This window comes from Coloeus monedula (genome assembly GCF_965178545.1).
Source record: "Coloeus monedula genome assembly, chromosome: 4".
In the NCBI taxonomy this organism is placed as follows: Eukaryota; Metazoa; Chordata; class Aves; order Passeriformes; family Corvidae; genus Coloeus; species Coloeus monedula.
Genome location: NC_138784.1, coordinates 17,402,314 through 17,418,725, shown reverse-complemented (window position 1 = coordinate 17,418,725; position 16,412 = coordinate 17,402,314). Strand labels below are relative to the sequence as shown.

At 39.7% G+C, this 16,412-nt stretch overlaps 1 protein-coding gene across 3 annotated transcripts in view; it reads right to left on the bottom strand.

The window, feature by feature from the left end:
* The window catches only part of DGKI (diacylglycerol kinase iota), a gene marked incomplete at both ends in the record, with an annotated part of 110,415 nt that overhangs the window by 87,010 nt on the left and 6,993 nt on the right, over positions 1–16,412 (bottom strand). Inside the window, 7 exons of one of the 3 annotated variants that reach the window (XM_082279600.1) lie at positions 235–348; positions 3,417–3,477; positions 4,825–4,907; positions 6,710–6,805; positions 7,995–8,081; positions 13,961–14,077; positions 14,409–14,480. In XM_082279600.1, the coding sequence (XP_082135726.1) occupies positions 235–348; positions 3,417–3,477; positions 4,825–4,907; positions 6,710–6,805; positions 7,995–8,081; positions 13,961–14,077; positions 14,409–14,480 (630 nt within the window). Of the gene's footprint in view, positions 1–234; positions 349–3,416; positions 3,478–4,824; positions 4,908–6,709; positions 6,806–7,994; positions 8,082–13,960; positions 14,078–14,408; positions 14,481–16,412 lie in introns of those variants that run through there. The other 2 variants (XM_082279599.1, XM_082279598.1) reach the window with 2 other exon arrangements.

Below are 16,412 nucleotides of genomic sequence, written 5' to 3'. Positions count from 1 at the left end.
TGTTACTTGGCCTGAAATACCAGGTACATCTATGTACGCTTTTTTTGCAACAACATCATTAGTAATTCAAAATCCCAGACTGCAAATTGAAGCAAACCATTCTGCCAGAGTGAAGCAGACCTTGGACACAGCCCTGCCTACTATTTTAGCCAAAAAAGAAGTTCCACCCCACACAACTAAATCTGAGCAGCAAGTTGAGAACCCCCACGTAAGGGTGCCCCAGCCAGTCCTTACCCCACCCCAGTTGAGGGTGCGAGCAAGGTCATTCCCAGTGCCAAGGGGAAGGACAGCCACAGGAGGTGGGGGGCTGAGTTGCAGCTCATCAAGGATGGATAGGATCCAGCCCACCTATAAAAAGGAAAATTAAGAGAATGTCAGGAATAGTAAAAGGACAAAGACATATTTTGATAATATCATATTCTCTTTCACAGAGAAGATCAAGTAAAATAAATTTTAAAATGAATGAAGAATAATATGGACAATTCAAGATAATTTTTTAAATTATCATTATGTAAAACGAACTAAACTTTTGACAACAGTTATGAAAGAAAATGAGAGACATATTAAAACAGCATGGTGTCTCAGAACTTGTCCTGCCAAGCATGAACTTGCTCACAAGTCTCTTTTTCCCAGAGAACAGACCTTAGTGCTGAATTATTTCACTCAGTACAAGACATTATACCTGTATATATACAATATATAGGTACACACACACACACATACATATCTAATAAAATAATAAAAAACTAGACTAAAAGACAGACTAAGGCTCAGGGTTGAAGGCTTTGGATTGGAACAATGAAACTGTCTCTTTTGTATCCTAAGCTATTAGTTATTCCAGAGAACTGTTTCTCCTTTCTTCTGGACTACATAAAACTTTCAAATAGAAACCTAGCCAGAAGGAACAAATTACTGTAAGTTATTTTGTTCTCATTAAATGGAAATTTTCAAAGGGGAGCAAGAATTGTTGCTAAAGACGTTATCAAATTTTGGTGACTGAAATTCCTGCTACAAAAACAAAGGACTCTTTCTTAAACTACTTCTCTCTTTAAAAAAAAGATTGTGAAGAACCTGTGCTGCATTTTTAGATAAAGAATTAATAAAAAATTAACAGATTTTTTTTTTCCTGTTGCCAGTTTTCAAAGATTCAGTTTCTACTGGAAATGTGAGCTTTTAAAGAGGACAGAAAATCAAAATCCTGACTACAGCTGGACTGAAATTTTCTTCCCCCAACCAATGTTACTGTGGTTTCAAATAGATTCTCAACCCAAACCAAGATAACACTGGAGCTTCACAAAAGGCACCCAGCATAACATGGGCATGGGGAAAAATAGCTGCAGTTTGAAGGACTGCAGAGGGGGTGGCCTGATAAATACAGAAACCACCATGCTATTTAGTATTCTAGGGTATTTCTTTCTCCAAGTTCCTTAGAAAATAAATTTAATTTTGCACAAATGACATTTATCAGACAGCTATTTATCATAACCAATTGTCCAATTATTAAAGCATTCATCTGGGATGTGATCCCCTGTTTGAGTTCATTGTCTGACAACAGCCATCTCAACTACTTACAGCTCTCATGACCTTGGGTGTCTCCAAAAATACTGAGGTCTTTTAAATGGATTTTCAGAGGTAAGCAATCCTCTCTCTTTCAAAATATCTATACTTCTGCACTGATAACAGGAGACAGAATAAAAAGTCAAGATAACATCCGTAGGGCCAGGACTTCTTAAAGAGTCCGTTGTCATTGCCACTGACTTAATCCACACATCTGTGCTTCAGCCTCCCCCTGCTACAGGTAACATTACAACATCCACCACTTTTGTAGATGCTTTTAACAGCTGAACAGAAACTTCAAATTACTAATTTGAAAGCACAACGCTGCTATTTAACTTGAGGTCACTTCTAAACCTTGTACATTTGTTGCACAATCCAGGATGATTCAGACTATCATTTCCCTGTAAACAGAAAGCTCCTGACTGCTTTGAAAGCAAAGCTTTCCACTTCCGCCCCAGGAAGTAACAGCAAGCAGTGACAATGGAAAAGTTACAATAAGTTCTGATTCACCTCAATAATGTGAGGTAACATCTGGTCTCATTGCATATTCATTAAGTCCACTTGAGCCATATTTTTCATTTCTAGATGTAATGGCTTTAGAAATAACTAGATATTAATTTGCTTCAAAGTGAGCAGCAGCAAATGTAATAGTGGAGTGCTGCTCATACTAATGAGAAGGTGCTGCCACCTCTCGCTTGCAAATTTCAGCAAAGTGAAATAGGATGGTCTGACTCAATGTAGCTGCATTCTTTTCTCTTTTAATGTCTTCATGATTAATTTTTCCTCCCTATGAAAACACTGGCTTCCTCAGATGGGAAAGAAAACAGATCAAAACACTTCTTCTCAGCTTGTGTCTTCTGCTAAAGCAATGCCTTGCATGTTTCTTAAGGAAAGTTCATCATGCAGTAACCGTTATGTCTTACTTTCCCATGTACCAGAAAGACAGCAGTCTTATCACTGATTTTTTTCTTCACTCTTGCAGGGGAAGCATTGATATTAATAACCCTGCCACTGGGGTTTTAAAAGAATACACAGAAGCTGAAAAAATTCCCCCAGAAATTCAAGCCGAGATGAATTAAGAGAGGGGATTCAGCTCTCTACAAAGTAAACCAACCACCTCTCCATGTCCTAAAGATCTACATAGATCTGTTCTGTCCAATCACTCTATCTTGCAAGTAGTAATGCATTTTCCTTACCATACTTATTGTTAAAATTGCCATCAAACACATGTTGGGGAACTGAGCCCCCTAGAGATTAAGGTCAGTTTTTCAACAGTATTTAGCACTCAGTGGCACAGACTGAGATTTAAAATATTTTTAAGTACTGGAAACAGAATGCAATTATAATAACTCCATTACCACTCATGACCTTCAGACCCTGAGCTGCAGAGTTTTTCTCCAAATGAAGGTGCCCAAATCCTTTAAAGATCTGACTCCAGTCACTTATCTAAGAACACAGAAATTCTGTTGTAAAGAAAAATACTGAACCTGGATCTACCAGAATCTAGCAGGAAGAAGAAATTAAGATTTAATGGCTCCCAGATACTAACTTAACCTTCTAGATCCTTCTAGACCTAATGTAAATGTTGCGAGGAGACCAGCAAAGTTAGTCTTTACCTTTTTTAAGCTGTATAAAATCTTTATGCATAAAGGAAAGATGGCTCTGGACATGAAAATCTGGCCCCATAGCTACACAGGGCAGGCCACAGAGAAAATTGAAAAACAAATATTAGATTTCACAAGTGTAAGGTATGCTATCTCTCTATGCCTCAGCAGGCAGTGTGAGGTGGGAAACCTGCCACTGTGAAGAGTTTAATCATTGATCCAAGACCATGGGACTGCCAGGTCCCTGCCACCTACCGTCCCATCCCCACCACATGCCAGGATCCTCAGGTTTGGCACTTTCCTGTACAGCTCCAGCCTGCCCAGGGAGGGAAAAGGGAAAAAGAGAGAGAAAAAAGGTAAGAACAGTAATGCAGATACTTTTTATGCATTTTGCTGAGTGACAGTGTAACCCACCACTTACTGCACTTTCAAATATTCATTACTAAGAATTTGAGTGGAGGTGGAAATGCAAAATCACTAGGATGTGAAATGGGGCCTTCCTCCATCTTAGGCAGCACCTCCTGACAAGTGTTTGATCAGTTTAGCATCTTCCCAGATTTTCACATTCCTTCCATAGAGGTCAAAATCTTTCATTTTTCTCTTACCCTAAAGCAAACAAATTTAAATATTGAGGTTTTAAAACAATATTTAGTGTTCTTCATCATGACTTGTTGAGCTACCATTCCTCAGTCTTGTATAATGTGACAGCTTCTTCAACTAGTGACTGTATTTTAACACCACAGAAGGCAAGAATATGTAATAGAGTTCTTTCTCTGCATATGTGAACTAAATGCCAACAGGAGAGACCAGAAAAAGTACCCTTTGAAGTCCTGCTCCTTCAGTTGTATCCTTCAAAAAGGCATAATGAAATATTTTCTAATGAAGGGAGGGACACATTCACATCTAGAGAGCCAAGTAACCAGAGGACCTAACCTTCCTTTGCCCCATTATACAGCACTGAAAAATGTATGTCTAACTTAAAGCTTCCAAACATCATGAGAGAACAGCATTGCAGGTGTTTCTGCAGGAAAATAAAAAGGCTGGGTTCCTTGAATAGGAAACACTTGGACTGTTCTTCTACAGGCAAATATTTGATTTTACATTATTACTGTAAAATATTTATAGAAACAATATTTACAAAAACATACAAAACATACTTACGAATTGTGAAAGTAGTTCTGAACAGATGGTTAAGTAAGGCCAGTATCCCCATGTCCAATAGCACAGAAGGATGGTTTCTTAACCCTTGGCAGCAAGAATCAGCCCTTTAAGAGAGTCCTCTCTCCCTTGGAAGAGGCTTACACTTCAACTGTTGTCCGGATAAGCTGAGTTAGTTACTCAGCAAGCAGGGACAATCATACAGTGCTACCATGTGTGGCAGTCTGGAGGCAGCCTCACCCCACTGGAATGCTCATTCATTAGGGAATGGTCAGGCACTGGGATCTGCAGCAAGCCTTGGAGCCATCTGGACCTGACTCTGTCTGGACACAGGGGCAGCTCCTGACCTCTTGTCACAAAAGCCACCACAGCAGCCCTTCCCATGCTACCAAAACCTGGATATGTAAGCCTCACACGGTCACTAATCTAGCCAAGGCAGATCTTCTCCTGCTTTCCTGACCAGACAAGAAATAGGGTGCTCAGTGATGAAGGCTCCAGTACTTACGCATCTCTTGGCCCTTCCTGAGAGAGATCAAAGACCTGGCGTGGATTCAAATACCACATAAACATTTGGAGAACCTTGGTGCCCTGGCAAGAAAGAAAAATCAAAGGAAGGGAAATTATGAGTAGTTTAATGATTACTGCAAATAAGTGTGCATTATTCACTACATTTGAACTGCTTTTCTTTTTTTCTGTGCTTTATAAGGCAAACACAAAACAAGAAGACAAACTAGAAAGTGGCATAGCAAATGACTGCTCTGTAGAATAGCAACCCACCAAATTGGACAAGGTGCACATGCAGGCATATAGACTAATTTCAACAACACAGATCACTAATGGTTCATAAGAACAGGCATTTGGGGTCAGACCAAAGGTTCATCTCCCACAGCAACCTGTTCTCCTGCCTCTCACCACCTGCAACAAGAAGAAACCTCTGTTATCCCACCTCACCCTCAGCCATCCATGACAGCAAGAAGTTGAACAAGATTGTAGCCAGTCTCCATCATGCTGAACAGTGTCCTGCCCAATATCCAAGCAATGACAGTGCTCAGGCCTCCACCATCACCACAATGATCATTCATAATTGTAACCTCTGCCATCTAAAGCAGCAGGAGTTAAGGACTTTGTGGGGTACAGCTGCCCCCATCACTCAGCGCAGTGTGGCCAGCCCATCACCTAAAGGTTATTATAATTTCTGTTTTCTCAGTCTCTGGGGGTCATATTTCCACTCAATTTCCTTCCTTCGTGTTCTGCCCAGGCACACAGTGGCAGGATCTCCTACTAGCAGCAGAGAGCTAAGAACTCTATGGGGTGAGCTTGTACTCTAATTCAAGAATGCCTTTCAGACATGGCCTGAGGGTACACATCATATTTTCCATAGTTCTCCCTTCTGAGGGACGGCTCTTCTGCCTGACACCTTCCCTGAAGTGAAGAACCAAGACTAGCAGTCATAGTACCTAGGAAAAGGTATAAGAAGAGAGAAAATAAGTGCGATGTTTGCCACAAGTATTCTTCCAGTCTCAGCTGTGTGCAGTTCATAGAACTCTTGAACCAGAGGGAGGTACTGGACTTCAGTAATCCTCAGGGTTTTCACTTCCAAGTATCTCCTTCAGCCTGTCTAAATGTTTAGCATCCACAACATCCTACTGCAAGGAGTTTGTCAGCTGAACTACAGACTGTGAGGAGGACCAGCTTTTTCCTTTGTTTGGAATCAGTCTAAACAGTTTCACTTTATATCCTCCCTAATTCTAACAGAGGAGAAAATGAGCAGTGCCTATGCTACTCTCCATGCTCTATAGGCCTCTGTTGTATCTTACATCAATCTTTTCTATTAAAAGGCCCTCAGATCATTTGATATTCAAAAAGTGGCAGAACCTGGAAAATATTCACTTGGGTAAGTATTCATTCCAAGAATCCTAAGGAAGAAGTCTGCTGCATTTTAGTCACTGAAACTTGGTCTCTATGGTGCAGTACAAGACCACTAATGATTTTTTTAGATGCCATAGGAATTATGTCATTCCACATTCAGTAATTTCAACAGCCTTTCCTAGCAAAGCTAGGAAACCACTTTTTGGATAAAGGTAAGCCTAAAACTTCACTGGAAACCTAGATTTTCTGTGGGAAAGATGAAATCTTCTGAAAACCTCCAAACTATCATATTAGACTCCTCTCAAGAATCTGAAGGGAGGAGTACAACCACTCAAATACTCAAGTACCCATTCCAGTCATCCAACTCCACTGGAGCAGAAAGGCCATTCCACAGCAAGGACCCCTTCTGAGGGCTGCAGTTCAGGCATAGAGTCCTTCCTATCTGACTGGCCAAGAACTAGTCTCATTTGCAGAAACCTTGCTGTTAAGTTTTGTGATTCAGACCCAACTGATACTCTTACCTGATTCCCTCCACTTTTTGGATTGACAAAAACCAGCAGTGGCTTCATGAGTGGAGAGGAGATAGGCTTTATCACAAAAGGCCGGCCTTTGTTATCCTGAGAAACAGAAGCAAGAAACAGCTTTAGCACAAGAGATGTATGTTTCCTTGGCATAGCACACACAGAAGACCCAACCTAGCTCTGACAAAACTACGTCAGGTACTGGAAACAGTACAGCCATGTCAATGTGGTGCTCAGCTGAGAATAATTTATCCAGCTGAGACAACAGAATAAAATAAGAGGGGGAAAGTATCATTTCAGAGTAGCACACAACTATTTCAAAATTCTTTCAAGATTATTTCTGACCCTATTTCCTGCAATTATTCACACAACAGTAATTATGTGTCAGATACAGTGTTATTTCTAACACAAACAGTTTTTCCAAAGGAAAATAGAATGAGATGAACTACTTATTGCATTAATTCCAACAGCCAAGTTGCATAAGCACTTATTTGCAGATAATCTGCTCCCAAATTCTTGGCCTTGCTGCGTTCCCACCTTTGAACAAATGCCACAGATCCAACATGAGATATCACTGAGAAAACTATTTACCTCCCTACTCCCTTACCCTTGCAGGACACCTGAGAGCCCAGTAAGAGGGCACTGTCCTGGGCTCTTACAGACACAGATTCCACTTTCTGGTCTGCAGTTCTCCCACCATAGAAAGGATTTGAACCAGAAAGCCCTGGCTATGCAAGGGTGAGTCTCCCTCCACCTCTCCCATGAGGCTGTTTGTCTATATAACTAATCCACTAGGAAAGATCTGGAAGCACAGTCCTCTATAAGACACATGGTAAATCAAACCAATAGATCAACAATCTGTTTTCTCTCTCTGTGGCCAAATTTTAATATGAGATCTCCTGAAGAAGATATCCTCAAACCAGACCACAGCCTTGCATCAGTGCACTCACCATGGATTTCACAACCTCAGTTTCACACCCCTGTTCTGCTTAGTGGAAAAAAAGGGTGTGAGGTGAGTCTCTTACATCCCAAGGGAACACTCTTTCATTAGGTGATGGTCCTTCTGGAGTCTGGTACGCTGTTTCTCGAAAAATATCAACTCAGAAAATAAAACTTCTCATACAAGTTTTATCTCTTCTAACAACACATTCAATAGCATGGAATTTTCCAGGGGAAAAATATATTAAACACTTCCGTGAAAAAAAAGAAGAAAAAAAAAAATGCCTAAAAACTTTTAAGTCTGTGTTTAGACATTTAAACAAAAGGAGCATGATTTCCAAAGCACTTGAATACCCACTTCATTTCCTCTTTTGCTGGCTTTTCTTTTAAAGGACGTTCTCTTCTTTCGCCGTGTTGAAGTCTTTAAGGAGTTCTACATCAAAAGAAAAAAAGAATACATGAAAAGCAAAACAAAATTTAGAAGACAGGCCCAGACAGAGCCCCTTTACGAAGCTCTTCCATGCATGTCCACTTGGAGAATGATAAGAGTATCTGGCACATGCTCGAGATTTAAATTACATGCGCTGCATGCTTTACACTTCCACACCACCGTTTATGGAGAAAGCCACACACGGAGACCAGACTGGTGCTTTGGAACTGGAAACTTTCCCACGCTGTGAGGGGGGAAAAAAGATCAGATGCTCCCATAGACTCACATAACACCACATGTTGTACCTGCCAACCCTCCCAATAGGGGTAGGAGACGCCCGTTTCCCCTTCGGGGCTCCAGTCTCCTGCCCAATCAGGCTCGTCTCCTGGTATGGAGACCACCTGCATAAAGATGTAATAAAAAAACATGATAAATAAGGTATTTTTCATGTTTTTTTGTTTGCTTTTTTTTTTTTTTTTTTTTTAAGGAAAGAAAACAACAAGTTTTAGCTCTGGCAACCATTATGACTCAACATAACGTAGGCCACCATGGCATATGATGCTGGCACTGTAGAGTCAGTTCAGGCCTATCAAGAAACTTGTGTAATCATCTGCTAAGGAACAAACTGAATTGTTAATTTTTAAGGATTTAAGTAAAGAAGGTGTTTCTGGGGTGACTGTTTGTTGTGTTTTTAATAACAATATCACTTAACTACATAGAAAAAAAAAAATAGAACTACTTGTATTTTTGCAGAACCTATTAAAATAGAACTTATGTCAAGGCTTTTCTCCAGGCAGGCGACAGTCTGCTCAGTGACACTGAGCAAAACGGTGTTCTGGTGGGATAAGAACAGTCCAAAAAGGAGAATTTTATTATATTTTGTTATTTATTTTAATTCAGCAATTGAAGTTATACCTGCAGGAAACCCTAATCATTTCCACAACTGAAATTTTGTCTTACGGGAAATACTCCAAATATTTTTGCAGTATTTCAACTTCTAGTCTAACTACCACCAGAAAATAAAGTAGCATGAGGAAAGAAAGTTCATTGATTTTTTTTTCCTAGCTATAAGATGGAAACCAAGATTCACTCAGCTAATCTGAAAGTTCATTTCTGCCCTGACCTTGACCAGAAGCATACCACTAATGAAAGTCAACAAGCAGAGATCATCAAATCTTTAAAACCAATGTCTATTCTTAATCCTGCTTGTTATCCAACATCAACAGAAATAGCTACTAATAGGTTTTGTTTAATACACATCAACCACTTTCAGAATATAAAGACTTGATTATGATACACCAGATACACAGGACAATGCCTCCACATTCCTGAGAAGAAAAACTAACAGCTATCTAACTGAAATACCTGAAGGTATTATCCTTTATCACTTGGACCAAGAGAAGCCTGCTGTAGAGCACAAGGTCCCAAGCTCTCAGCATTCCTGGAGAAGGAAATAATCATGCCATATTGTTTATTGAAAATACTGAAGACAAGACAGCTCTGCAGAGCAATTACAGGAATTTGTCCTTTTAGAACATATTTTGAGAAACCACACAAAGAAGTGCTCATACTCTTCCCTACTCTGATACACAGTGATCCTGAAAGCATGTTAAACCATAAAGACTGCACTGGCTACACAAATGCATCAGCAATCCCAACTGCATGGTCTTGCATTGCCCTACCTCAGCAGTCACATTGACTGTAGGCAAAAGTCTTGTTGTCAATAGAAAGTTAGGGGGGCATCACATTCAAAGCTGTCTCCCATGGGAGCTTTAGCCTAGTTCCTCAGGCATTCTCTGATGAAGGATTCTCCCTGGATTGGAGCAAAGCACAGGACAGAGAGAGGAGATCTAGTCTATCCACAGTCTTGTTAGCAGTCTGCTGGACACTCACACGCATACCAAGCGTAAAGACAGTTCAGTAAAACCCTGCTAATTATAAAAGAATAATTTGAAGAATGTTTAAATGTAGTTGCCATTAAATCCCACTATAATGTACCTAACAGTGGGGTGGAAAAAAGCATACAGCTGTATTAAAGGAAAGGGTTAAGTCTAAGAGTCCATCCATGATTATAACCACTTTCATTTCCATACTCAAAAAGGCACTAAACAATGTTATTCGACCTCTTTTTTAAAAAATTTTTAAACCTGCCTACATCTATAGTGTTGACAGAACCGAAAGCTTTGCTACAGTAATTGCAACCACATGTCCATAGCAGATGAACAGCAAAAAAGCTGCTTAAACATACGCAGGGTTTTTTGCAAACATGCAGAAGAGTAACAGCCAAAGAGAATCAGCAGTCTTTGCACACTGAAGTGAAGAAATGGATAAGTAATACCTTGTTCACAGAACAAGGTAATGAGCGTTTTGTAAACATATAATGTTATTCAGCAAGGTACCTGATAGCAAAGCATACCTTTAAATGGGCACCATAAGTAAATCCTAACTTGCCTCTAGAGAGGAAACCTCTCCTTTGTGGATGTCAGTTTGTCCATCTTCAAAAAGAGATGTTTCATGTTATTGAATGGTCAGTGTAACCCTCAGCAAGCTTAGGTAGATGAACAGAAGAATTGGAGTCCTTCTTGTATGGTGTTGGATGGTGCAAAGGTCATGGGCTACCTCAGACAAATCCAATGCAACCTTTCAACCTGTTCCTTAACAATATTTCAGCCTCGGTTTCCAAAGGCTTTTAGCACACTGATTTTCAAATTACTTAAACAGTGAACAGCATCTGGGAAGGTCAATCTTGACTATCTCCTGGTTGTTCACAAACCACTACCAGACAAGCCAACTGCACTCAGCAATTGAGGAAATAAAGAAATAAACCCAAAAATACAAGTATTCACTAGAACTAGCTAACAGTCCTCAAAGGAGGTGAAGAAAACACCAAGTTTACTCACCTTGAACAGAAAAACCTTGGAATTTTACAGTTACTGCCTTTGTCTTCCCAAACAGAAGACAGAATCAGTAAATCCATCAGTCAGATCCTCCTTATCATCTACTTTTCTCCCACAACACAAGCACATAGCAAGTCCACTGCCAGAGCTAACACCACTTTGGCTACCAAACCTCCCCTATAACACAATACCACCAGTCAACAGGGGTGACCTGCTTCACAAACTAGGAGATGGAACTGTATTGAACCCCAGGGAAACAGAGCTGGTATCAAAGCACTGCTAACAATACAGAAAATCAGCAGAAAATTACAGAAGGGGCTCACATTACAGATAACATGGCAGAGGTATTGGGAGTTTTCCATTCATGTAAGTGGGTCATTACACAGAGGGCTACCACCTATTCCAAAGCTGCTTGAACCATTCTGAATATTCTTCATCTTGCAATCAGTTTCTTACAAGAAGCAAAAGCTCCCCATTTAGAACACAGGTTGTCAGCATAAATTTGTTCTTAACCAATTACAACACGATGCTTCACTAGCACAACATTGTTGGTAACAAGACACAGAGTGTGGTCTTTGTGCAAGCCTAATATTTGAAAGGTGGTGACCCACGTTGTACAAAATAAGCATGGAAAACTATTTTTGTGGCAATCAAAAAATAAAGATTATAAAACAGGGTAAGGGTTTGCTACAAAAAGCCATCTTATTTACTTAAAGGAAACCACAAACAAACAGGATGCAGGCACCACTAAAATCAATTTTATATGAGCAGGGAATTCAGTTCAGGAGTTGTCTGTGACCAGTGTAAGTAGGTAATTAGAGCTGAGGAAATATTTTAAACCCAAAAAGCTTCTAGCCAAATTTATTCTGACTGTGGAATATGTGCAAAACAGATTGTTGATTACACATTCATTTTTTTAATGTGAAATTACAAAAATTTGTAAATATTGGGTTTGTACTCTCTGGATCGAATGAACTAAATATTTCATAGTGTTTATCAAATATTTCTATAGGGTGAAGAGGGTCATAATATGTAGAAGTAGAGCTGGCCAGAAACAGCAGGAGAGGAAAAATATTTCCTAAGAAAACAATAAATAAGAAAACAAGACTTCTGCCAAAAATCTGAAAACACATCCAAAAGATGCATCACTATTTTCTAAAGTGATAAAGATGCATTTCTCATAACTCCAACGGGTGCTATTAAGAAGCTTCATGGAAATGCACCCATTGTCATAATTTTGAGCTATTTAATGCTTCAGCTACTCAAGATAAGGTTTTCCATGCTACAGACCAGGAATTTCAAGGACTAGATATGTGATGGCAAGTTAATAATGAAGTACTTTCTCTGTGCTCATGACTCAGGCACACAAAGCTAACAGATACTTTCTTTTAGTTTAATATTTTAAGCCTTTATTTAAAAAATATTTTTTCTATAAATTATAATTACCTAGATTAGATTTATTTTTTATTCTGAAGTTATTGAAAAAAAAAATGGACAAGAAAGCAAATTCTCTACAAATGTTATAAGGAAGGTAGCCTGGTTTAGGCAAAAGCCAAATCAAAGAAAATTACACATCAGGGTTTGTTGGTTTGGTCTTGTTTTTTACTCTGGTTTTTTACTAAAAATTAAATAAAATAAAAATCAAAATGATTGAAGAAAAGCTTCTTTTAATAGGTCAAACATGCATACATCTGTCAAATACCAGACAGTTGCTGAAAATTAGCCAAGGATATTAAGTCCCTGCCAAGGCCTCGAACATTCCTCAACAAAAGGAAAAAAGTATTTCTCTGGAGGAGACTGACTAAAACAGAGAAAGAAGAGTGTGGGGGAAATCTACAAATGGCAAAAACCCCTTTTTTCTCAGAGTGGAGGTGGTTAGGAGTCTTGTTATGCTCTCTCTTGACCTAAAGGAAAAATAAAGGCCTCTTTGGTTGACTTTTTGGTTACTCTATACATATATCTCCTCTTTCCTCTGCTTCTTGTCTTTAATAACCAGCTTGCTAGAAATCCTACTCATGCCCAAATCTGCTGGCCATATCCCTAAACTGGAACTAAAGACAGTGTCACAATTTAGGCTTCAGGCCTTTTTCTCATTTCATGGACGAGTTTTGCCTTAGTGCCTTGGCTACAGCCTGAACTTCTTAGCTTCTTCTTGACAGCCAGGAGGCAGAGACAAAAAGCCCAGGCCACTTCCCAAGGATGGACTGAAATAAAGAATATTATTCTGAAATAAAAATTTAGCCACCATTTCCGACTCCCTGATATGTTCAGTGTTTGTTTCTTTCAGCTCAACTTGGAGTGAAAACAGACTTTCAAAGATTGCATGATGTGAACCCACTTTTAATTTTTGGCCAGCTCTCTTTTGGATATCTTTTCTCCCTGTTGTGTTCACCAGTGAATTACCCTCTCCAAGACCTACCACATCCATCACAAAAGGCTTGAAGTCCAATGCCTGTTACATGCAACTAAAGGAGCATGTGGGCTTACCGCTGACTGCGCAAGCACTGGTGGTAAGTAAGACCTGATTCTTTACAGGCCCATTAAAGGCAAATTCAGAGGGATGCCAGTCCAGACACAGCCAATTCTTACTGCAGTTCAAGTGAATGTTTGTGAAGTTTTTCCCTGTATTTGCTCAGCTCTATTTAATGAAACATGCTTGACTGCCTACCACACGGGATTTCTTGCAGTATGCTTGCTGAACTCACAGTTACAGGAACAACTCTGAGCTGAATTAGCTCAGAACAAGTCATGTTTGTTGCTAATCATCCCAAACAGGGAAATTTATTGAAGGACTTGATGGAGGGGCAGGAGGATACAGGTTCATAACCACCATGGATGTATGCTGGGTTTCAGGGATAGAGACAAGGTTGAACAAGCATGCCTTCGTGAAGGAGGACCAAGCAGAGAAGCCAGGCTGGCCCTGCACAGCCAGACAGGCCCTGCACAGCCAGACAGCTTCAGAAACAGACATCAGCATGCAGTTACCTGAGGTTTCTTCACCTTAATGATCCAGGTGGGAGGCACAATGACAGCAGCATGAGCCCCCAGGGAACATGGCTCCTCAATGTGATGTAGCATGAAACAGGTGACTTTGTTATGGAACTGGAAGAGAACGAAAGAGTAGACTCAAGAAGGAGGGCAAGAAAGACAAAGGGGAAGCCTGGAGAAGAAGAAGAGGGTGATAGTACAAGAACTGGAGCAATATTCCCAACTCCACCATCTTCAAGTCCTTCAAACCATGGAGATTTAGGAACATATAACTAAAGATTATCTTGCTAAGCCATGCCTTCTTACAAAAAAAAAAAAAAAAAAGACGACACAAACACAGGCAAACCAAGCCAAACAAAAGCACCAAACCAACAAACCAAAAAAAACCCCATAACCACTCCCAGTTAAACCCAAATCACAGTCTCCTGAAGCATTATCCACTTACCGCCAGCTTGCACCAGGAACAACTGATGGCCACAATCTCTTTACTATGGAAGGAGAATTTCTGCTGGAAGCCCTAGAATAACCAGGGGGAAAAAGGGTTTAATTCCTCTTGACTATAAGAAAATATATACCTCTAGCTCTAGCCAGGTGACTGTGCTAGGGAAGCAGACTTTTGAGGGATAAAACAATTACAGGAGGTAACAGAGAAGATTCTGCCACTGGGGTATATTCACACAATCCTTTTAAAAGGGTTTCTGCAAAATTTTATGCTTTTCCTTAATTTTTTTTGTAGTTAATAACAAAGAAAGAAATAGAGATGGAATGTCTATTTTAATTTTTAATGGATTTCTACAGACCTGAAGGTTTCAGATTTTCTGTTGAACAAAGTGTTCTGTCATTGTATCCTTGTTTACGCTAACTATAAAAATTTGAATTTTCCTTTTTTTTTTTTTTACTACAGAACAAAATTAACTACAATGTCTCTCTGGGAATGTTCTAAAAGGGAAATTAAGTAATTAAGTTTATAGTTTTATTGAACTGACTCCAATTAAAATCTTTCCAGTAAGTTCCCAAAAAAACAATATGGTCTGATTCAGATCACACACAAAAAAATTTCTTTACATTTTTAAAGATAAAAAAGCCCACCTCAACCAGAAAATGAGATTTTATTCTCCTAGAGAGGAGCTTCTTTCTATAGAATGCAATATGACTTTGCTGTAAATTCTAAGGCTGGAAAAGACAATTGGATCATATATAACCTTCTGCATCTAACACAGGCAACAATAAGATACAGTCTGTAATTTTGAGTTGAGTTAAAGCTTATTTCAGTCAGAGAAAAATATTTGGGTTGATGGCTGGAGAGATGGAAAGTGCAGAATTTCATTGAGGAGTTTGTCATGATCACCTTCACTACTTAGATTTCAGATTTGCAGTTGGCTAGATCCTTTATTCATGGGCTTCCATCAAGCCTCTCTACCTCTGCAAGTAGCCCATCACCACCCAGAATTTTCTAATTTGATCTCTCTACCAAGTGATGAATTTGCTAGCCAGTTTTCTTTTCAACAAGCTGAGTAACACCTGAATCTCCCACACAGTGGGCAATGCCCAAGACCCAGTGCAAAAACGTTACAAACTGATTTAGTAACATCTAACAGGACACTGCCTCACTGCTTCTGTTATTAAAGTCCTTCTTATCCTGCAGGAAAAATGAGCCTATTAGTGCTCAGTGAAATGACAAGGTCAAGCATACCAAGAAGAAGAATTAAATAAACAACCATAAAAAACATGCAGAGATGCCCTGGTCTTGTTAGGTGAGAGATTGAGTTACAATCTCTCTATACAGGGCAGCTGAGGACAACCCTATTGATACTCAGAAGGGGAGGAGGCTCTACCTGCCTGACCACCTTGCAGATTCTTCTACAGGTGTCCCCAGCATGCACTCAAACCAGTTTGCCACACAGACCTCACTGCCAAGACCAGCTCCTGAAAAGGCTTGTGTTACCTCTGGCTAGATTTTTGGGGTTTTGTTTCAGTCCTTCCCCTAATGCCTCACGGTTTACATTCAGAGAAATTCAAAGAGTACATTCTTCATAATGGTGGTGATTTGGCAAATTCAGGCTTAGCAATGGAGTGTAGTGAAGTGGCTTAACAAAGACAAGCTGGCCAGATACTTCTGGCTGGGCACGTCTTGTCTGCCATCCAGTGTGGGCATAAAACCAGAGTGACAGTAACTGTGATACAAGTGGTGGAACAGAGGTCTGACACTGGACAAAACGCTATTTCTCATTTACTTACTCTAGTGCTTCGAAATGTTTCTCACAAATCTCACTTCTCCTTGTTCCAAAGTGCATTAAAATAAAAAGAACTATTTCAGTCCCTCATGGGCATGAAGTGTTTTGGTTTTTTCTGCTTTGTAACAGCCAGGGGGAAAACTCTTCTCTCCCAAAATCTCCACTAATTAAAACTAAATTCAGTATATTAATTCCACAGCCCATCCGCTGTGCAT